The sequence below is a fragment of the Engystomops pustulosus genome, chromosome 8 (assembly GCF_040894005.1).
Source record: "Engystomops pustulosus chromosome 8, aEngPut4.maternal, whole genome shotgun sequence".
Classification (NCBI taxonomy): domain Eukaryota; kingdom Metazoa; phylum Chordata; class Amphibia; order Anura; family Leptodactylidae; genus Engystomops; species Engystomops pustulosus.
The window spans coordinates 78,510,941-78,536,035 of record NC_092418.1 but is presented as its reverse complement, the minus strand read 5'-3'; the positions used below and the strand labels follow the sequence as shown (position 1 = coordinate 78,536,035).

Sequence of the window (25,095 nt, the reverse complement as noted above, 5' to 3'; positions counted from 1 at the left end):
AAAATCGATGATGACCAAAGGCATTGCAACAACAACAATACAAGTTTTAAAAACGGAGAGTGCCAAGTAGTACCAGGATCGATAATCAATTTGAAAAAGTCATAACTGGTTTATGCCATACGGTATCAATCAAAGGACCTGAGTAAAAAAGTCACATAAGTATAGCCTCTATACACCTCATATGGAGCCAATATAGTTACCTAAACCAGATAAAAAAGGCACACGCTGTACACCCCGACACGTGTTTCGCAGTTAGCTTTCTCAAGGGGATATACAGGATGCAGCCTTGTGTATAGGAGTATCTCATACACACACAGGCACCAGGAGTGTCATATCATTATACTGGCTGTCAGTCAAGCACTAGGGGGTGTGGCTGTACCTCCCACTGAATGAGTAAGCTGGACAACGCCAAACATAGACAAAAAAGACAATGATGAATTCCCCCCATTGTCTTCAGCATTTTTTTTTTATATGATGCGCCACAAGTCAAGTTACAAAAATGTAAAATAAATCTAACATCTTTTCAGTGGGGGAAATTTATTAGGGCTTCTATGCCATAAAACTGTAGACCTGGCATATGATAAATGTCCCCCACTGGTAGGGATACTACTAGATAAGGGAGGGGTTCAAACCTTCGTTCAGATAGATCATGTTATGAGCAGAACTCACCTACAAGGATATATACACAGGGTACAGTAAACTTGATAAATTTGGCAAAAGATGCGTTCAAGACATCAAGGGATATGTGCGTCAAAAAGAACATTTTGCAACAAACACACCAAAAAGCCCAAATATAACAGATATAGACTCGCTTGATAAATTCAGATAAAACGAAACTGGAACTGAACATAGACAAGCAAGGCAAAGAGAAATTGTAATGATGAATTACACCCAATGTAATAAAAGGGATTACAGACAGTCCCCGGGTTACATACATACAAATTCAACTTAAGAACAAACCTACAGAACCTTGTATCTTGTAAGTCGGAACTGTATATTTTATCATTGTAACCTCAGTCAAAATTTTTTTACTCTCTGTGACAATTGGATTTTAAAAATGTTAAGTTGTCATAAGAATCAGGATTAACAGTAAAGCTTCATTAGACACCTGTGATATCTGTTATAGGTGTTTATTGTAACCTATAACTAAAGTACAGTAAATTACCAACATCCAGAGGTCCGTTTGTAACTAGGGGTCGTCTGTAAGTCAGGTGTTCTTAAGTAGGGGACCACCTGTAAATGAATTATAAACACACAGTGCTTTTTCATCTCCATCTGCATCTTAAGCAATTCAACAATTTCAGTGAGGTTATATATTGTGTTATATTTTTAAAATATATAAAGAGTTGTGAAAAAAAAAACATTGGCAACATAGTTAAGCACAATATTTGCTAATATATGTTCTTATAGAGGCAGTTTCCTAGTTACAGATGGATCTCTGCCCACTGTGATCTCCTGTGATGCTCTTTGATGAATTACTTTAGTTCCTGGCTGCAATGATCAGCTGTAAGGTGTCTGTAATGAAGCTTCATTGATGATCCTTGTTCCCGGGACGGCACAAACTTTTGAAAATCCAATTGTCACTGGGACAAAAAAGAAATTTTCCGGAGTTACAATTTTAAAATATACCTGTTTCCAGGGCCAGCTTCAGGTTTCGGTGGGTCCTTGGACGACAGAGCCTCAGTGGGTCCCTTTACAGTAAACTGTATGGATTCATTTATATAGAGCCTCCTCACCCCCATAAATGATTATGTACAGCCCAGGCCCCCCTCACCACCCATAGTTTAATTATATGCAGCCCCCTCCTCATCCCCCATTCAATATATGACCCCCTCCTCATCCCTCCCAATTCATTATATACATCCCCCTCCTCATCTCCCCATTCATTATTTACAGCCCCCTCCTCATCCACCCTTTCATTAAATACAGCCACCTCCTTATCTTCCCCATGCATTATATACGGCCCCCTCCTCATCTCCCCATTCATTATATACGGCCCCCTCCTTAACTCCCCATTTATTGAACACGGCCCCCTCCTAATCCCCCCTACTCATCCACCCCATTTATTATATACAGCCCCCTCCTCATCCCCCCCCCACTTATTATATACAGCCCCCTCCTCATCCCCCCCCATTTATTATATACGCCCCCCTCCTCATCCCACCCCCAATCAGTATATATGGCCCCCTCCTCATCCCACCCCCATTCAGTATATATGGCCCCCTCCTCACCCCACCCCATTTATTATATACAGACCCCTTCTTATCCCTCCATTCAATATATACAGCCCCCTCCTCATCCCCCATGGACTAGTAAATGTGAGAATTCAAAATAAAAGAACAGTACTCACCTCAGTCTTCTGCTCAGGTCCGGAGCTTCCCCTTCACAGTCTTCCTCCTCCTGCTGGCAGCCGCACAGTGCTTCACATGCATAGACGCACGGAACCGTCCTGCAGCACACAGAGCGCCTCTTTATGGCGCTGGCACAGCCAGGCTGCTGGTAATGGGGGTTTCACACACAGAGGCACGGCAGTGTCCTGCCGCAAAGGGAGCTCGACTTTATGGCGCCAGCACTCAGCACGCCAGTCTGCTGGGAAATGAGATGTGGCCAGAAGTGGGCCCTCCCAGCAGCTGTGGGCCCCAACACTTGCCCGGGTTTGCCGGGTGCTGGCACCGGCTCTGCCTGTTCCGACTTGTACGTAACTCAGGGATTGCCTGTATATATTTTATGATCAGTGATCACTTACAGCAATGATCCCTTACTAGGTTACATTAGTAAATATGTCAGTATTTTCTCTTTAGATTTGTTTATATAGCATCTGTTTCATTGCATGTTAGCACTTTTCTTTTTATACTCAAGTCTTTGTTCGTGTAATCTTGGCAGTAGGATGTGTGATGAATGTGGCATGCTCCTGGTGGTTTATAATGTTTGACACTGCATTCAGCCTTTTCTTTCAGCAACTTTTTACTGGATTTTATTGGCAACGCAAGCTATAAAATCTCTTTTGTGACAACCCATGTAGCTAATGATGTCTATAGAACACTATGTGGCTAGAGATAATAGTGATGAGATCTCGTATATAAATCCTCTATATCTTGTAGATTAAGACGCCTACTATAGATATGAAACCCCTACGGTAGGTTTTCCTGGTGTTGCAGGTCAATAAGATCGACCACAGACTGATGTAAATGTTCTAGGGCAACCTAGTTCTCTAAAATCTTACTAGTAGATTTCTAGTTCTGTTATTCCCTTTCTATCCTTTTTGGGCTGGCTAGCACTTACTATTTTGAAGATATCCTTTACAAGTGCATTATTTATTTATTTTTTTTGTGTCAATTTTGAACTGTATTATGCCTATACATGTTGTAAATAATTTCATAAAGCAACAAAGTACAGGCGGTCCCTGACTTAGGGACACCAAACTTACAGATGACCCCTAATTACAGACTCACTTCTCTGACCACTGTGATCTCTAGTGATGCTCCTTGGATGCTTTACTTTAGTCCCAGGCTGCAATGATCAGCTGTATGGTAGCTTTAATGATAATCCTTGATCCCATGACCGCAAAAAAATTTTGAAAATCCAACTATCACTGGGACAAGAAAATTTTTGTCTGGCGCTACTATTATAAAATATACAAGTTCCGACTTGCATACTAATTCAACTTAAAAACAAACCTAAATAACCTACCCTGTATGTAACCCAGGGATTGACAGTAGAGCTTTGTAAATTGTAATATAAGACGAAATCTAACCAACAATGTTTTCATATTTATTTATTTATTTTTTTCTAGGATTTATAGTAGTTATGCCTACATATCGGAAAAGTAGATTATGTGTAAGAACATTTGATCCAGTTAGAACATGAAAGATATTTCCAAAGTTCCTTTTTTGGGATATATGTTAGCTTTTTTTTTTTTTTTTGAGACAAAATGTATGGCTTCTCACTTGCAGGTTTTTGTGGCAAAGTTTGTATGCTGTGGGAAGACGGCAGAGATGAAGTTTACAGACATTCCTGTAGCAGAAGGTCCACAGTGGGCATTACCATACATTCTTTTAGAAATGTATAAAAAAAAGTTGACTACTTTCTGGCACATGACCCCAACTAATAAAGGGAGTACAACATTTCCACTAAGAGTTATAATCTGCTAGCAGCAAGTTTTCGAGACATACAGTGTAATTTCCAACATACCTTTCATTATATATGGTCATTAGGCAATTTCCAAGATATTCCCAGTTTAATCAATATGTTAATGAGACGATTGATGCACTTAGGTCGTGTCTTTAGCACCAGAAGCACTGCTTTTCCTGCCTGTGTCAACCCATTCTTCTCACAAAACAGATCTCCTTCTAATCTCACAGAAAGAGTAGTAGCCCAGGCATCAATAGCCGCTTTCCTGGTGCTAAGGACATGCTCTTGGTGCACCAACTGCCTAATTGGACTATGGATTAAAATAGGAGTTTCTTGTAAACATGATATAGATGCTGCCAACAGATAACCATGGCTGGGGAGTGGTATTTCTATAAAACCCAGCTGCCAACTTATTCATACATTTCTAGAGGAATGGAGAAATTAAATAGAATGTCCCAAAACTGTTATTGCAATTACACTGCTCTAAAAAATAATGGGAACACTAAAATACAACATCCTATATTTCGATGAATGAAAAATTCCAGTTACAATTATGTAAATTATGTAAAGAAGAATAAAACATAAAAATGATTAATGAAATTTAAAATTAATATCACATGGAGGTCTGTATTATTTCAAATGATACTCAAAGGGGAAAATCAAATTTCAGGCTGGTACAACTTCAATGGAAATTCCCCAAGACTAGGAAATAAGGCTCAGTAGTGTGGTGCCACATAATGTTGGTGGCTGGAATGAGACCTGATGTCCCAGATGTGCTCAATTTGATTCATATCTGTGCAATGGACAGGCCAGTCCATAGCATCAATGTCCTCATCATTCAGGGACTGCTGACACTCAAGCCATTTTAGGCCTAGCATTGTCATGTATGAGAAGGAACTCCAGGGCCCACTGTGTTGACATAGTTCTCAATATCATTCATAAACATTGGCACATATTATTCAGAACTTATCCAAACATTATGGAATGTCATGGTCCCATGCTCCCCTGCTTGAGATGTTCTAGGAATCTTAAAGAGACAGGCGAAATAAACCTTCTAGGAGCACTTTCTAAAGTTAGCAGCTCCCTAGCCCTACTCAAATTATAGCAGTGTTAAATAGCTACCTTTATCAGAACATATCGATAAGCTAGGAAACACCGCAGTACATAGTGGTCCGAACGCCGGACCAAGTTTACAGTGGTCCAGCATATTCCTGGGGGGTGGGTATTCACACAGGTTTGATTGCCCATGCGTGATCGTCCTCTGTAGCATGTGACATCCGCCAGAACATCACTTCCGATGGGTCACTTTTATAGCAGCTCCCCACCCCCCATACAACACACTGGTGTTTATAGCATCTTCCTTTGGCACGGCTGTGCCTTTCATATCTAGCATGTCTGACAATTGCTTTTCTTCAACCAGCGGCTACATGGTAAGCCCTCTCCTGGTCCCGATTTATCCCTATAATAGAGACCCTTTCTTTTTTGACCATCATCCATACATCTGTGTTATTATTGTATTCTCGTTACCATTAGTCTAATTGTATCTTATGCAACATAGCTCTCACATTTTTGTACTCTTGTTGATTCTCATAGTGTGTATACGGTTCTCATACTACTTTCAGCCCTACTACATAGCTTCATGTTTGGGAATTCCTATAGTTCTTGTAGATATCATCTCAGAGTCTGCTATGAGATGATGAAATACATACATATACTGAACATATTGTATGGATGTCTATTATATGTAATCTTTTGTCAGATTGCCTCATTTTTCTATGTTACTTTTCTATATTATAGTGTTTGAAAAATGCAGGGGAACAGCCAAAAACGTTCACAATTATATGCTCCAATATAAATTATTCAATTTGCATCAAATATTGGAGTGCCAGGATTTATTGTTTCTATGTGCCAAGGATGCAGTCCATCAACTTTGTTATTGCCTCCCCCCACCCAAGCCCCTCCATGTCTCTTGCCCTTTTTCTTGCCATCTCCTTCATGCTCTCGACCCTGTGCTGACAGACACCGCTAACCTACTTGCCACAGCTTGCATTGATGTGCCATAATGGGCCGGGTTGACTTCACAGAAGTTTCAGTGTTCAATTTATTTTTTTGATTAGTGACATGACAGTTCCTCTCTAAAAGGATTTTCTTTTTTTTTAAAAGCAGAATTTTAAGATACAATTTATGAATATATTGTTTTAATTTTTTGCCGAAATGTTGGTTTTGCCATTCTTATAAATATAGACAATATTTCATTTTCACATAATGTCGAAGCAATGGTATTAATTTCTGAAGGAGAGAGCTGTAGACAAAAATACTAAGAATTTTCATCTATACTTTTACATTTACTGTTTTATCCTTTAATAACCCAACTAAATATAAAGTAGCGTTATTGAAGAGTTCTTCTATTTCAAGCTAATGTGTAGTGTGTGCCTTGTCCAATATTGTTATAGTAAGCAGTAGTAATTATTTCCAGGTCCTGAAACTAGACATTGTTGTAAAAGCTTCATCGATGTTCCAGTGATGCAGATTGCTGTACCATATGGTTTTATGTTGGATTGCAATGAAGGAGTTAATCAACCAAGGATATGCAGAAACCTGGGAATTCCTGGAAGCAAAACACGGAACCTTCAGAAAGATTAAAGAGTGACAATTAATCGATACAGCTCAACAAATTAAATTGGATCTGCAGCTGAATGTCTGAAAGGAGGGCACTGAAATGTTGCAGCTCTGACGCTGTGATTAATTAGAAAGGGAATGGGAAGATTTTAAAGGCCGTGAGAATTCGCTTAGAAAACCCTGGAGCCAGTAGACAGTGTGACTAAAATACGATGTTCCATTCTGTAAGCAGGTTTATTGTTTATTTGAGGCCGACTATGCTTTCTGCAGTGTTGCATAATATTTTTGTTTACATCCCAATTATTATGCCTTTTGATAATAAATATATATATATTTTATCGCACAACTAAGAAGTTAATTTCCTTCATCAGACAAAGCTGATAAAAACAAGTAGAAAGTGGAATTTTGAATATGAGATGATTTTAGAAGGATTCTTTGGAACTAATTACAATGTACAACTTTTTTTTAATTAAGGAAATATAACATTTCTCATTTTTTCAATTATTTTATCCCCTAAGGCAGAAACAATTATAACTGTTTATTGGATTCTAGTTTTGGTATGGGTAACGTTGAAGCATGAAAACCATGCATGATATTGTCGGAATGGCTATAAATGTAAGACTTGGGGACTATGTTGATGACATTTTCATTATTAAAGGTTTTTAAAAGTTTCTTAATGGAGATACAGGCGCACACTGAAGATCAAAATTAGAGAACAATGTGTGATCACTTGATTTGTTTTCCCAGAAATAATGTAATCTCCATTGATCAACAATTGATGGATTTTTTTTTGTAAGAGGTACACCATGCCACTGTAACAGTGTGTTACAAAATATATCAACATGAAACCTTTATTTTCCAAAAACTGGAATGATCATAATTGGAGAACAATGACTGTAACACAGAGAAAAATTATAATGACATTTTCTGAGGGTTAAAAATGGTCTCCAATCAGTAGAAAGTGCACAGGCCTTTGTTGTCAATGACTTCCGCACATCTGCAGGATAAAAGGTCACCACTAGTCTCTCACACTGCTCTGGTGAGATTTTGGTTCTCTCTTCTTCCAGTCTTTTCCACGGTTCTGTAACTGTTGTGGGTTTCTTGACCATATCTTTGTCACCAAGATTTTCCAGAGGTATTCTATTGGGTTTAGATCAAGACTCTGGGCGGGCCATTTCATTGTTTTTATGTTTTCTTTGTCAAGGAACTGCTTTACCGGTTTTCCTGTGTGACAGGGGACAGTGTCCTGAATGAAAATTGCTAGCTGATTAAAGGAAACCTACCACTGCACACCACCCTGTGTGCTATTTAAACCTGATGACAGCAGATACTATGGTTAGGCACAGCAATCTTTAGTTTAGCTAAAAAACTATTTACTCACATATGTAAATTAGCCCTCCGGTGCTACCCCTATGTCATAAGCTGTCTGTCGGTGCCTTTCGAGTCTTAATTATTCATGCCTTGGTCTTGCTACCCGCCCTCCTTTTTGCGCATGCACAGACCGTAACTCTTGCACACCCGGCTGGCAATAAGTGCCAAGAGCTTGGTGACATCACGGATCTTGGCACCTGAAGGAGGGCGGGAAGCAAGACAGAGGCGTGAATAATTAACACTCGGAAGGCATCGACAGAATGCTGATGACGTAGGGGTAGCACTCGAGGGCTAGTTTACATATGTGAGTAAATAGTATTTTTTAGCTAAACTAAAGATTGCTGTGTCTAACCAAAATATTTGCCGGCATCAGGATTTAATAACCTACAGGGTGGTATGCTTGCATGATTTCATCATGCAAGCTGTGGAAGGTTTCCTTTAAGTGATTCAAGGCTGGAAGCACGTGTTGTTGAATAAGGCTCTGATTCACACTTTCATTCATTCTGCTATGTAGCTGTACGAGAGGTCCAACTCCTGCAGCATAAAACATTCCCCAAACCACGACAACTCCTCCACCACCTTTCAATAACTTTGTTACACACTTTGGGTTCAGTATTCCCCATTAGATCAAAATAATAAATCTTTCATTACTTAAATGAACTGTCCACACAACGTGCTCCTCAGCAAAGGTGGTCACCGCAGTGGGCTCGGTCCAAATCCTCTTAAATGTCAAGATGCTGTATGATGAGACAGATCCTTACACTAGTCAGTGCTGAACTGGTGAGTTGCAGTGTTGAACAATTACCCATGGAGATTCCCGGCATTATCCTGTCCTCTGTTGCATTTGTCTTGCATTTTGAGGGCGACCAGGCTACTTGGGGGACTTGAATGAGTGTTTGATGTTGTAAAAATGCAATATTCTTGAGCTCACAGAATTGAAACAACCAACTTCTCTTGTTGTGAATGACCGGGTCATCTCTATGGCCTTTATCTGGACAACCTGCTGCCGGATTGTTTCAGTCACTTGTGAACGGCACAGCATTTTTGAAAAGTCAGTGAAAACTGGGAAGTTAGGCTGCCAGTTATATTGGGTTTGTCAGATTTAAGGAAATAAGCCCCTGTTGCTAGATTAACCCCTATAACTTGTAGGTATCTGAGACGGCAGCTATCAAAGGGATTGTACCAAGTATTATTTTTATACACAATAAAGGAACCCTCAAAATAGGGGATAACAATCTTATTGGTGTGAGTCCGACTGCTGGGACACCCGTGGATAACAGAAACCGAGCCCTACAGATCACAAGAATTCCAAACCGGTCCCATAAAATTGATGGGCAGGACAAATGCATCAGTTATTACTGGACCCTCTTTTGAACTGTGGGAATCCGTTGGTGCCTCAGCAGTCGGACCCCCACTGATCAGATTACTGGGGTATAGCAATAATACTTGGTACAGACCCTTTTTAGTATATCTCCCAGAATGCCAATTACAATATCTTATTTTGCAATTACGGTATGTTGTGTTTAGAACTGTTGTATGTTTTATTACACCAATGATAAAATAAATATAACCACACACCATTTATCATATATTTATCATATAACCTTCATTCCTCCCACAGCGCCAAATATATGAGAAGCCTTTAGGCTATAGGTAGTGCACAGGCAGGAACTGCTGCTCAGCATGGCCGCCTGCATGCCCACTTGACATGGAGGTGGTGTAAGGGGATAAAATCTTGGCCATGTGCTAGAGTCCAAACTTTGATAAGTCTGCCCCAACCCCAAGATTTCCTGTGGAGTCTTCCATATATAGTAGCCAATCAGAAGAGGTATAACTGTAGCATGAAGTAATGGATAGTGTTCCAAACTTCCTCAAATGGTAGGTATCATAGTAACCTGAGCAAATAAGCAGCAAATATAGAGAAAAATGAAAAAATAAGAACAGGTAATCATAACCTTTTAGGTTCTGAATTGCATATAATATTTTATAATCCGACAACTGAGCTATAATTTTAGTTCACTTTATGAACTTGCTGCTAATGCATTCAATTGACTGGCTGTTCCTTTTGGGATTGCAAAATTTACATGCACTGCTTGTTAGCAAATTCAATCGTATTACCTTGTGGGCAACATGCTATTCTGCAAGAGCAGGCAACAGAGAAGCCAAAAGGTTAATAAATAGAAGGCTGTTTTTCAATTTTACATTTTTACTTTGGCTGCAAATGGAATGTGTCCTCCCAGTACAAAAATGAGTATGAATATTATAGTATCCTAAATGTGAGAAAGATATTTATTAAAAAAAAAAAAAGATACTGTAGCTGTATAGATGTGTTTGAAGGAGCCCAAAAGTATAGAGGTTTCAAAACTTTTAAACCTTTGGATTATTATAATTCACACTTTTTCATTTGTATTGATTTCTTGAGAAATTCTATGTGATCTGGCAATTATTAAAGGGAACCTGTCACCAGGAACCTAATTTTCACTAATGACACGTTGCTGAAACCTGCATTGGCTTTCTGCCTTCTCTAAGCATTTGCATTACAATATAATTGTGTGTTATAACTTGCCTTGCACCCTGAAAAAATCCTCACAGTAACATAGCTTAGTGTGGTGAGCTGATATCAGTGGCGGAGGGAGGAGTTGTACAGGAGCACAAAGGTGGGGGCTGAGAGCTGGGGAGTGTGTAGAACAGGCAAGTCGCGTGTTGTTTTTGAAATGCATGCAGACCAAAGCCGAACCTCTGGGACTAAACAGAAGATTTGTCAGGAAGCCAGACAAGTTAAAACACAGGTTCCCTTAAACCCCTTAAGGACCAACCCTTTTTCGTTTTTGCGTCTTTATTTTTCACTCCCCATCTTCAAAAATCTATAACTTTTATTTTTTCCATGTAAAGAGCTGTGTATGGGATTGTTTTCTGCGTAACAAATTGCACTTCATATTGGTGGTATTTAATATTCTATGCCATATACTGGAAAGCGGGGAAAAAAATTCTGAATGCAGTGAAAATTGATGAAAAAACACATTTCTTGTGGGCTTGGATTTTACGTCTTCCACTGTGGACCCCAAATGACCAGTCTACTGTATTCATTGGGTCAGTACAATACATTTATAAAAATTAAAACCTCCTTCTGGTGCTAATAACTTTTTCATACTGGTGAACAGAGCTGTGGGTGGTGTTATTTTTTGCGAACTTTTGATGACTTTTTCAATGCTTTTATTAATTTATTTTTTTTACTTTTAATTGAATTTTTTATATATTTCAAAATGGCAAAAAAATGCTATTTGCGACTTTGGGCACTATTTTCCCTTATGGGGTTAAACGCAGTGAAAAACTGATTATAATTTGATCATGCTCTTTCGGACGCAACAAAACCTAATGTGTTTATGATTTTTACTGTTTATTTATATTTATATGACTTCTAGGAAAAGGGGGTGATTTGAATTTTTAGGTTTTTTTAATAAAGTTTTTTTTTAACTTTAAGTTTAAATTTTTACTATTTTTCAGACTCTTTTAACCTTAGGTTGTCTGATTGATCCTTCCATATACTGCCATGCTACAGTATGACAGTATATGGGGATTTTGCACACAATCAAATTGCACATTGTAATAGCCTAGATCAGGGGTAGGGAACCTATGGCTCGGGAGCCAGATATGGCTCTTTTGTTGGTGATGACTTCTGATCACTGGACACTGGCAGCGATGTTACCGCTGCCTACGTCCTTTGTACGACACAGGTGCCATCGCCGCCTGGGTCAAAGAGATGAGCGTGGGAGCGATGAGGAGCTGGCTGTACAGAGCCCTGGTAAGTGAATCTTCATTTTTTTTTTCTTGCTGTGACTACCTATCAACTGGGGAGCATGTGCTGTGGCTACCTTTATACTGGGGGGCATTTGCTGTGGCTACCTTTATACTGGGGGGCATTTGCTGTGGCTACCTTTATACTGGGGGGCATGTGCTGTGGCTACCTTTATACTGGGGGGCATGTGCTGTGGCTACCTTTATACTGGGGGGCATGTGCTGTGGCTACCTTTATACTGGGGGGCATGTGCTGTGGCTACCTTTATACTGGGGGGCATGTGCTGTGGCTACCAATCTACTGGGAATATGTGCTGTGGCTACTTGTATACTAGGGGGCATGTGCTGTAACTACCCATATACTGGGAGTATGTGCTGTGGCTACCTATCCACTGGGGGTATGTGCTGGGACTACCTATCTACTGTGGTGGGTGTCAGGATTTGGAGTAGTGAACCACCTGCACCACCACGGACGATGATGTAAGCAGACACCTGGGACCGGAATCTAAGTGGTACCTGGTCTTCACCAGAGCCTGCCGCAAAGCAGGATGGTCTTGCTGCAGTGTGGTACCACCAGGTCGTTCCACATTCGCGACTTGTCCACAGTGGCAGCCAAGGTCGAGGTACAGGATCACTAGGCAGTCTCGTGGTCAGGAACAGGCAGACGGGCAAGGCAGACGGCAATGATGCAAGGTCGGGGACGGAGCAAGAGGTCAGGGCTGGCAGCAAAGGAGCAGAATCAGGAGCAGGTCCGGGATCACAATGGAATGGCAACACTTGGGACCTGGATCGCAGTGGAACCCGTGACACTGGGACTACCTATCTACGGGGGGGGGGGGGGGGGGCATGTGCATATTGTATGGCTCTTACGGAATAACATTTTAAAATATGGATCCGTTGCCATGACAGCCTCAGGTCACACATAGATCCGAGGTTATCATGATCTAGTCCAGGGGTCAGGAACCTTTTTGGCTGACGTCACGGGGAGCGACGATCGGATCCAAGATGGTGGCGCCCACACGCAGCCGGCTCATTAATGCCGCCAGCAGCTTTGCCGGCAGCAACCAAAGGGTAAGCGACAGCGTGTTAGCGATGGCCGTTTGCTTCATTTTGAAACAAACGCCCGGTGAGTATGAAGAGGGCTCAGAGAATTTACAGAGAATCTGCCATTTAAATTAACCCACCCAAAATAAGCAATAAAAAACTATTCCTAAAAAGCATTGCCCCTATGCCTAAATGGATCATTTCCATGGCTGCAATGTTAAAAAAAAATCAGTTTGTAAACTTGTATGCAAATCATCTGATGTAAGTGCATTGATAGCAATGGGTCTTGTATATGCAGTCTTCACTGCACAGCCTCCTTAGTCCTGATTGATAGGTCTTACTGCTAGAACATGTTGCCCTGGAACATCAAAAGAGAGTTCTGTTACATTACTGGCCCCTTCATGTCATGTGACCCAGGTTGTGCTACATTTAAAACATCTATTTAATATATGTATCTGATCATATATAATCACTGCATGCCTCCATGGAGTATAGGGAGGAGTAGAAGTCCATGGAGGGATGCTGTCATCATGTCATGATACTGCCATGTGACTAGATACATACAATAGGTAGACGTTTGAAATGTATTGCGACCTTGGTTTACATTACCCTGGTCACATGACATGAAATGGCCAACTAAGTAAAGGACCAAAGATGACATCACCCTTGTCAAGTGACATACTGAGAGCATGCATGTGACATAGGGAGAATATAGGAGGGGGCCAGCCAAGTAGGGCACACCCCTTCTGATGCCAGGTAATATAAGTTCATTTATGGGGATGTAAGGGAAGCTATTTTTACCTAAAAGAAGGGTGTCAGTTAGATTCCCACAGAGTCCTATTAAATATTACAAGCCGTATATATGTGAAAATGTGGTGACAGGTTCCCTTTAATTCCTGTACCCAACCTGCCCACTTTCAGGTGTTCTCTGCATAAATGTTTTTGAGTTGGCACATTCTAGATTTGCCACTTAAATTGTTACTGGAAATTCTGAGCTGTTGGCAATAGAATGACATTTTTTCAATGCATAATATTTGTATAATTAAACCGGAAATGTCATAGGCAGCCTCAAGCTTCTGTTTATAGAAAGTAGTCCAACCATACAAAGGACAATTTCCCTGCAATGTTTAAACTGTAAAAATAAAAAAGTTCACATTGATTTCATCAAAGGAAAACTCTTATTGTTGTATAGGACACTTTTATATTTAACAAAATATTTTAATATAACTTTGTAATGCATCAAGTATTTTTCATATGGGCATCTCTGTATAAACAAGGCAGCTTTACATGGCGTTCGTAGGCATGCTCTAGTTGCAGCCCAGTGACACTGGAACGTTGCGATCACTGACTGTGAAGCTTAGCAGTGTAGATGTACTGCTAGATTCAAAACAAAATCGAGACATACAAACATATGGAAAAATACATACAGAAATATTTAAATAATTCCAATAAACATCTGCATGGACAGAGGACATCAGATATATAGCTGCTCATAATCTACACCAATTTATGATGAATGGCTATAAATTTAAACTATGGTAATACAATTTTATTAGTTAAACATAATACCTGTTTGTGGAAATGTATATTTTATTAACTAGAATGAAATGAAACTTCAATTTATGCTTGGGTCTAAATTTACCTATAGGCATAGATGGGCTGTGACTGTCAGGCTCTCTCCAGATCTTCTTTTGGCTTTCTCCCTTACGTTGAGAGGACTCCTTACATACATCTACTATAGAAGACAAAGTAACCCAGTGTAATTTTTTATATTGGGGTTTGTTCTCTATACAGTCCCCCTCATACTTCCACAACTCCTGGCTCACCATCTGCTCTGCTACAATGGGCAAAGCAAGTAATGTCATGGGCAATGAGAAGGACTCCCCCTACTTCCCCTCTACGTTTCAATATATGAGTAGCTACCTCAATATTTAATAGAGACTGGTGACTGATGTGAAGTGGAATCCTTGGCCAATTTTTTGGAAGTTTTTTTTTTTCAGTGTTGTCAGCAGGATCTGATAGCGCAGGGTTGCCAACCAGAATTTTTCTTGGATTAAATTTTGGACAACGGAACTGTAAATTACATTCAGACAATATTTTAAAAACACATAAAAATAATGTTTTAAGTATTTTTTGTCCATTACACTATTTACAGTGAGTGGCAAAATAATAACTATAGTCACAACAAAATTCAATCAGTTGCAATGAAGAAAATATTTCTAATTTTGTTAGACCTTACATTTCATACAAATGCACGGCACATTTTGGTCAGGTTTCCCGACTATTTCCGATTTGCGCAGCATTTAAGTGGGGTTTTTGGGACAATCGCGCCGACTTGCATGCGACACCAATCGGGGCCATGGCCGACGGACAACCCGACTGATTCGGACGGAGCAAAGGATTTACAATTCAAATTGTGTCGCAAGACAATCCACTCACATACACCGGGAAGAAGAAGGTGAACTCCGGCGGACCTCGGCAGGGAGCGACAGATGCAGGACATCGGACACGGATTAATATACATAAGATATACATCCCTCAAATAGTGGTGTGGATGTCCCATTAAAGAGCAACTTGACTGTGATAATCCTTGTTTTTGTTATCTAAGGCCTCCTGTCTTCTAAATTCAACAGTTGAAACTTCCTGTGGTTCCACTGAGATTACATCAGTCAGAAGTGGAGAAGGTACAGTTGAGACGGTCTAACAACTTGTGAATCTGCAGCACGGATGGGCTCTAGTTAGCCCCCCCCCCCTCCTCACAATGAAGGACCTCTTCAGCCTCAGTAGCATAATTGTAAAAGTTGATTTTAGCAGGGAGGCCATGGATAACAAATATAAGAAGATTACCATAGTCGCGGTGCTTGGATCTATGAGTAATTGTTTCTGGTTTATCATGCCACATTTTGATAGTAGATTTCCTTTTAAGACCAAGGCTAGTAACATGGTGTATGGGCACATACACCATAGAGCTTAATGGGGAGTACCAGAGCAGAGTTTTAGGCACTTTTTTGACTCCATGTTAAGAACAATCTGTATTTTAAAGGGCATATGTTGGGTAAGGGCTCTTTTACAGACAATGTGTTGTGCTGGGTCCAAAAACTTCAAGTTTTGACTATGTAGCCTTCAGTTGCAAAATTAGCATAATTTCTGACCATTAGCTGTACTGACATTTAAATATTGTTTTTGTTTTTTACATTTACAAAATTATAATTAAAAATATGTTCTATGTTTGTCCTTTTTACCTTTCTTTCCTTTTAAACGTTCATTTCGGTTCTTGATTTAAAAAAATGCATGTTTAGTGATTCATTCGTGTTTTGGGATTAGTAGGGTGAACCCCTTCGGATGTCCAAATTTTAGGCTAAATTCACACAACCAGGTCTATTCATGGTTTCAAAAAACTGATTTCGCCCGTTTTTAATGGTTGAGTTACATCCTCGTGGCACTACATTTGGCCAGGTTCCATATGTTTTTTTTAAAAATAAACTATAGTGATCCATTATTTTCAACAGAATTGGGAATTTTTCCATTCAAAAGTATGACATTTAGTTCATCTGTGTGTTGTCTGTAAACAAGGCCTTATAGTTGTCTGGCGTGATTGAAGGGAAGAAGTCACTGCTTTATAATTATGTATGTTAGAAGAAAAGCAAAAATTCGGAATACTGTATGGAAACCACTATTTGACTGAAGTGCTACAAAGATGCTGCTTTATGGTTACAACCACTATTTAGGCACTTCTACATGGTTTAGACTTTTATGTCACTGCCATGTGGTTGGCACGTTAGTTTGGGTACTACTATGTTTGGCACTGGAGTTTGTCTCCCGACAAAGCTGATTCACATGTTTAACTATAGGCACTAAGAAGTGGTTAGCAATATGGCACAGTGAACACTATATTATTGGCACTAAAATATTGAAAGCATTTTTGTCTAAAGACTACTATGTAAATGTTCCTGAACTTTATTCTAAAATTGTATTTTTCTATATGAGATATATTCTTATGTGGGGCTGTATTGTCTATAACGTAATGTATTTCTCTTGATGCCTTTCTTTTTATATACTTAATTGTCAGCCAATAAGGTTTCTACTTTCAATATTAAAAGATCAATTTTTGTTTGTGAAATGTGAAACGGTAATATAAACTGATGCCTTTTTGGCAGGGCATCCACATGTTCCCAGGACACCATAGAAACTAGATAGCGCTAGGGTTATCTGCCATTTTCGGCATGAATAGTAGCCTTACATTTTTGCATGTAACCTGAGTAACTTAAAATCAATCATATCTGAGCTCAGGCTATAATCATACAATTATGAAATGATCTTCACTACATTCACCTCTAAACGGCACATTGTCTAGAAGACTAAAGCTGAAACGGAGGACATTCTGTATGATTCGGAGAGGATGAAGTTGAAAATAGAGGAAAATGGCAAGTGAGATTCATAAACAATTAAAGGGAACCTACCACCACAAATCTACCTATAAAGGTAGATTGGGTGGTAGGTGGATCAATGGGACGTGAGGATAGCCCTTTTAAGGGCTAATCCTCACGTCCCCACACTTTTTTGATAACTTTTATTATCCCTATATTCAAATTTACTTATGCGGCTACTGGGGCGTGGAGTAGCCGCATCTGAGGTTACACGAGGCGGCTACTCCACGCCCCGGTAGCCACTTTACCCCTCCTACTCACCCATCTTCGGCGCGTAGCTGCGCGCCCTCGTCCGGCGATCCTGCCGTCTGCGCATGCGCAGAAGAGCAGGCCCGCGCCTGCGCGCTCACTGCTCCGAAACAGGCGCGGTGATATTTAGTGATATGTTTTAACTATCAATGTAAAGTAGTTTCATCTAGGATATTGTTGAGGACAACAACATTTATTTTGGTGTAAACCAATAGCTACTGAAAGGATATCTACCACCAGGATCAAGGACTGTAAACCAAGTACACTGACATACTAGCGTGTGCCCCCTCAGGCAGGATCGGCTCATCTCTTAGCTTCTTATGCCCTTGTTTTAAGGAAAAAATAGCTTTAAAAATTATGCAAATGCTCCATTAACACCCATGGAGCCTCTCAGGCTCATTTGGATAATTATGAAAGCCTTAAAAAAAACAGGGCTTAAAGGGGTATTCTCATCTGGGCACTCACTTTGTTTCATTAATTTGCCATATATAAACATTTCTTCAATTAGATGTTATTAAAAAAAATGTACCTGTGTGAAGATAATTTCTAATAAATGTAGCCATGTTGTCCCTTAGAAACGAGATATCTTCCTCGGATACGGCCACCTGTGCTGGAGTAAGTGCACAAAGAAACAAAGGTTATTGTATATAAATTGTCCGGGAGTTACTACATGTCGCACAGCCACCCTGTGGTAATGGTAGCTGGTGGTCCGGCAGGACTCTATAGCGCAAGTCTGGCCACCGCTGCCAGATTGTGAGGTGGTCGTATCCGAGGAAGCTATCTGGTTTCTAAGGGACAACATGACTACATTTATGAGAAATTATCTACACACAGGAACATTTTTTTAATTAACATTCAATTGAAGAAATGTTTACATATGGCAAATGAATTTAATTAAATGTAAATGTCCTGATGGGAATACCCCTTTAAGAAGCTAAAAGAAAAGCGTATCCTGCAAGAGGGGACACACACCAGTATGTCAGTGTGCTTGGTGTACAATCCTTCATCTTGGTGGTAGATGTCCTTTAAAGGGGTTGTCCAGAGCTTGAGAAATATGGCGGTCGCTTTCTTCCAAAAACTGCACCACACCAGAACATGGAGTAGTGAATGGCATTGCAACTAGCTCCGGTTATCTCCATACAGCTGAGCTGCCCTTGCGGTGAGGACAAATGATGCCTCTGAATTATGTCTGATGTTATCTAATATGGTAGATTAACATTGTAGGGCCATTCACCATTGAAGGTGGACAGTGCTTCATCTTTTGTGTGGATGGAGTGTTGGGTGCATAGTACAGTATATGCTCACAATAAAGAATTAGTAAAAGTTTAGTAAAGAATTGATCATAACTGAGAAAAAATATATAACCACATACAAGTTATATCTATTTAGAAAATTATGAATAATTTGTGCTCAGGCTTAGATAAGAATAGCCTTCATTCTTCTCTGTTATTCATCCATGAGCTTATTTTTAATATTTAGAGTTCATTTTATTTTTTAAATATTCTAATCCACTGTAGTCCTTATAAATAAAATAAGTTAAAGAAATGGTTTGGTTTGGCACATCATGTTGTTTGTGCAAAGTATCTATGGGTCTTCTAGAATTCACACTTGCAGTAGGAGCTCACTACCTATGTTTAATATTAATGTAATCTGTTAGATGATAATGGTTCATTTACACGAAGGCGTCCTCTGTTTTGGGTTTAATGGCATCCATATGGTAGCTTATGTATATCATTCACACAACAGGCTGCACAACTTGCTTTGGCTTTGCATGGGCATTGATATACAATATGCTTTTATAGTTTTTGCATTTTCATCAGTTTGGCACTGACTGTATCCACTTTATATTACCTTTTACTGTGGTTATGGACTGGCCAAGTTTTGTGAATTTTATTAGACTATTCAAACAATTCAAGGGTAACAAAATATGGCTGAAAATAACTGGAGACTATAAAGGAAGAAAAGATTGTCAGGTGAACTGGTTAGGAATCGATGAGATGGAACCAACATTTCCTCACAGTGTCACACTAGAAAGTCTCAGCGTTCTGTTTGGTTAAACCTTGTCAAAAAACTGATGCCGCCCCCAGAGGAGGATATTACATGATGCAGAGCTCGGTATGTGGAGTTTGTTGCCGCGGACATAGTTCAGCTGGATCCAGCACAATGTAACACCTCTACATAAGGAGTATCCAAGTTTCTGCCTGCATCCTTCTTACTGCTCCTTTCCAACATGATTAGAGATATATAAGAGTTTATCTAGTCCATGGGCCTCGATGAGGCAGTCTCTCACATATCTGGCACAGGCACAGCGTGTCTATAGGGTTTGCTTCCCATGGCACTCTCTTTTTGAACACTGTGCTGGTTTCCACCAGTCCCCGTTGTGGCAGTGACAAATGTTACAATCATCCACTTTGACTTCAATCCCTGCTGGGATGATAGTGGTGCCTGCAAAGCAGTTAGGTCCTGAAAATGGAAAAAAAAGGCCAGAATTAAAATTGGATCACTAGGTCCAATACATCTAAATACATAAGACTAAACTTGCCACAAACCTAACTGGCCTATATGGCACAAATTACTTTAAAGACTAGTTGAACAGTGAGTATCCTACAGACTGATAAAGGGGACAGTGATAGAGAATGGTTGCTCCTAGACAAGTTTATTTTCATCACCTTCAGCTCATTGGCCGCATTTACATGCAGCAGTCATCTTTGCTGTATAGGCAGGGTCAAATAATTTATCCCAATACGCATGATATTTGTTAGCTGAATATTGACTTGTTTAAACAGATTTGTACTGCCACAAACAATATTGTAGATACCATCACTCACTGAGGTGATTCTGGTGGGGTAAAATATTGCTTTTTCTCCAGAGACACAAAAAAGACAACAAAAATGGGGGGGGGGGGTGGATCGGACTACCTAAAAAAATAAACATAGTTCAAACAAACCCCTAGAATGAATGAAAAGTATGCCGATTACAGCCAGATTTGATCACACAGCAATCTGCACACATCCTTTTGTTCTAGCTTCTAGTTTTACAATGCATTTTACAAACTTTGCTAATACTTGCTTCTAGATTTAAGGGCTGGACACTGTGTTATGTTCTTTCCTAGGTCCTTATTTGCTTTTTTTTTGTCTGTGCCACCAGTTGTGGTAGAATGTTTCTGTTCCTACATTGAAATCCTACAGTTCCTACATAACTGTTGACTACTTGAAACCACCATGAACTACATAACCCCCTTTCTGTCAAATTCCACTAATGTAAAGTGTGTAGAATTTTTTCCACTTACGAATAAATAATGTAAATTGGCAGGCATCAAATTCTTTATAATCATTCTCAGATAGTATTGGCAATTTCTTCACTATGATCATTGCAAATTGTTTTGCTTCTTTGCACACATCTCAATTTTCCAGACCAGCAAGCTGGTAAAACACCTGCTTTTGTAGAGGTGGTCACACTTGCTGATAATCAATCAAGAGCATTTTATTAAGGGCACATGACTGCTACTTACCCTCTAAATTCTAATTAATATTGCAGATAATATTTGCCTACTTTCTAGTAAATAATAGCACAGTGTACTGTACTGTGTTTCGTTCATTTTGGGTGTTTAATTTTAAGACCTTCTAATGACCAGATGTTATTTTATTATATCTTATATATAAATCTATAGAATACCAAGGCTTTTTCCCCAAGGAATCCTGTAAAAGAAACCCGGATATTTTAGTTTTCTTGTGTTTAAATGGGTATTCCAGGGATAAGCATAATTCATATTGAAATGGGTCATTAAAATATAAGCTAACATGTAATTAGTTGTTTAAAATTTTGATCCGCTTAGCAGAAAAATGCCGTGGACATTCCATTGATTCTGTCCTTATGGGAGAGACCTAGCAAAGAAGATGGCTGCATCACATGCTATGCCTGGGCAGGTCATGTGAGCATCACTAGGTTTGGCTGTAGTCGGTTGGTTGCAGTGCATCCAGTATGGCCAATGTTGTGTAACTGCCATTACTGCACATTGCCCCACAGAGATGAGGTCTCAACACATCATTACTATGGTAACAGAGCAAAACAGTCTGCTAGATCATCACTGGGAGCAGAGCATAAGAGGGAGGAGCTGTTGCTTAGAACTGGGAACTTATGAAAGTTGTAGTATCCTGTGGTGGCCATCTTGGAGATAACTCCACCTACTTTAGAAAGACTGTAAAAGCCCATTTGTGAATAAAAAAGGCAAACTATTTAAGCTGTGTTTTGTGATCAATGACATTAAGTTTTGTTTGAATTTCTTTTTTTTTATAATTTTATTAGTTTTTGTATCAGACATTTACATTCTTGGAATACCCCATTTAAGTTTAAAGGGAACCAATCACAACATTTGCACATATACAGCTAGAGCCCTATTAACTGACACCCTTCCGTTAGCTAAAAATTATTTCCTTCACATTCCCAAAAATCAATTTTACCTTATATTGCCTGGAATCAGAGGGAGCATGTCTTACTCCCCATTCCTTATGCCTCCTTAGTATTCAGCAGTCCATGTGATGTGACCAGGGTGATGTCATCAAAGGTACTTTACCTTTCACTTTTGCAATGTATGTATCTGATGACATTAAAGCAGGCTCCATGGATTTCTACTCTTCTCCATCCTGCACGGAGGCTGCTGTGATTTCATGTTCTCAAAAACGTACAGTACACTATGAGTACAGTTTGTTAATGTTGGGACCTGAGATGATGTCATTCTGGTCACATGACATGAGTGCAATACAAGGAAGAGCTGTAAGGGGATGTGGTTAACTGGCAGCCCAGGAAAGAGAAGAGTCGCAGGCAGGAGACAGAAGTCAGAAAAGCTAATTTACATATCAGCAAAAATACTTTAGTTAAGGTACAGTGCCTCACTGGCAGCTAATTTTAGGTAAAATGGGAAGAACTTGATCAGCAGGCATTGTTAGTCGGGGGTAATATTCTGGTCACAGGTCTTCTTTAAGGGACTGATAGTTTAAGGCTGCTGTAAAAAAGGGACTGAAACTGCCAGGGGTAAGCTGGCAATCACTGAAGTTATGTCACTCAGTATTTGGTAACAGGTCCTCTTTAAAGCCAATGCAAAATGCTATAATGTATTCCATGCCACGATTTATCAATCATATGTTATTTTTACTGAGCTTTGAGTGTTTGGGATTTACACATTACTGAATGCCTTACTAGTGGAACAGAATTTAGTCTAATGAAAGCTGTGCAATGTTAATATATATATTATGGGTTTTAATAGTTAACCTTAATAGACTATGAATGGAAATCAAGTTCATTCTGGATATATAAATGGCATAAATAATTTCATATTCTCTAGGTATGCTACTTGTTTGGAGCATGTGTTTGTGCTTTGACAGCCCAATCCCTGTAGGCACCATGAAAGAATAGAATTCACTGACTTATACAAAGAATAGACAAAGTGACAAGGTTACAGAGGATTATCTTAGAAGTGACAGTCGCCATTCACCAGTGAAACAATTATTACCTTCCAAATACTAACTGATGTTGAATCTGATTGGACATTATAAGCCATATTACTCATTTACCACCATAAATAATCCTTATTTATACATTGCCATCAAATTCGGTAGCGCTTACACTTTAATGTTTTACCAAACCAATGTGGGAACCGGTCAACAGGAATGCCATTTTTAGCTAGTGGCAGGTTCCAATAGCCTTTGTGGATTTTAAAAATGCTCTGAATTCTTAATTGTTTCAGTACTTTATACAAATGTATGTCCTGGCTCCTTGCCAGCATTGCGTATTGATTCCCAACACTGCAGCTGCCCTGCCCTGCCCCCCAGGACTCACCACAGATGGCCTGACTGTCTCCTTTAGGATCTGTCAGTAGACAGAATTCATGGTTCCATTTATCAGAATAAGGCTGCATTCACACGAACGTATGGGGAACATGTCCTATGTTTCCCCGTGTTATGGCCCGTACGCCATGCATCTCGCCGGTCACCCCTCCACCTCTCTATCGTGGCGAATATATGCCCACCTGGCCATAGCCGGGCAGGCATAAATTCGTCTGAATGCAGCCTAGATCTACTAGGTCCTGAAGAAGCAAAACATTCCAAGACCGTCATAGTACCATGACTCCCACATTAAAAAAAAAACTGAGCAAAAATGGCCTGCTTGCCCCAAGATGAGTTCCTAGACAAAGGACACTGCTGAGCAAAAAGAACATAAAGGCTCTTTTTCGTTTTGCCAGAAAATATCTTGATGACCCCCCAAGATTTTTGGAAGACGATTCTGTGAACTGAACAAACAAAGTTTAACTTTTTGGAAGGTAAAAGTCTCAGATGTAGACATAACACAACATTTCACAAAAGGAACATCATGCCAACAGTAAAACATGGTGCTGGTAGAGTGATGGTCTGGGACTGTCTTGCTTTTTCAGGACCTAGAAGACTTAATGGGGTAATTGGAACCATTAATTCTGTTGTCTACCAACACATCTGTTCATGACCTGAAACTGAAGCCCACTTTGGTTATGCAGCAGCACAATGATCCAAAACACACCAGCAAGACTTTGGAGTAGCCTAGTCAAAATCCTGACCTTAATCTGTAACCCTGCAATGTGGGTGAATTACAACAATTCTGTCAAGATGAGTAGGCCAAAATTCCTCCTGAGGACTGTAAGAATCATTGTCAGGTATTCAAAACGCTTGATTGTAGTTGTTGTTAATAGGCACCCAACCAGTTATTCGGTTTGGGAGGCAATTACATTTTTGCACAGGGCCCTGTAGGTTTTGATAAAAAAATTTTTTCATAATAAAGAAAAGCTTAATTTATAAACTGAATTTTGTTTTTACATGTACAGGCAGTCCCCGGGTTACATACAAGATAGGGACTGTAGGTTTGTTCTTAAGTTGAATTTGTATGTAAGTCGAAACTGTATATTTTATCATTGTAGTTCCCGACAATTTTTTTTTTTTGCCCCAGTGACAATTGGAGTTTCAAATTTTTTTGCTGTAATAGGACCAAGAATTATCAATAAAGCTTCATTGCAGACAATTTTAAGCTGATTATTGCAATCTGGGACTATTTTAAAGCATCCAGAGAGCTTCACCAGAGGTCACAATGGGCAGAGGGGTCCGTCTGTAACTATGGGTTGTCTGTAAGTCGGGTGTCCTTAAGTAGGGGACCGCCTGTATTATGTTTCTCTAATATTTACAGATGCAGCCATTTTGTAGTTTAAGGCTCAGACCCATTTTTGTAACCTAATATGTGTTGCCTTATATTGTTATAACTTTTTAACTTACCAAAGTAAATAGTGAGATTTTTTCGTGCCATGATGTACTTCATGTCAGTGGTAAATTTTGACTGAAATTCTTTACATGTATTTAAAAAAAATTAAAATTTGGAAAAATTCTCCTTTTCAAACAGATGGTAACTAATTTGGGTAGTAAAACTAACATTTTCCATATAT

At 39.5% G+C, this 25,095-nt stretch overlaps 1 protein-coding gene across 3 annotated transcripts in view; it reads right to left on the bottom strand.

Annotated features, from left to right (window-relative positions):
- Positions 1 to 19,511: 19,511 nt before the first annotated feature.
- The window catches only part of VWC2L (von Willebrand factor C domain containing 2 like), a 125,432-nt gene continuing 119,848 nt past the window's right edge, over positions 19,512 to 25,095 (bottom strand). Inside the window, exon 4 of one of the 3 annotated variants that reach the window (XM_072121370.1) lies at positions 19,512 to 20,099. In XM_072121370.1, the coding sequence (XP_071977471.1) occupies positions 19,951 to 20,099 (149 nt within the window). In that variant the 3' untranslated portion in view covers positions 19,512 to 19,950. The remainder of the gene's footprint in view (positions 20,100 to 25,095) is intronic. The other 2 variants (XR_011849423.1, XR_011849422.1) reach the window with 2 other exon arrangements.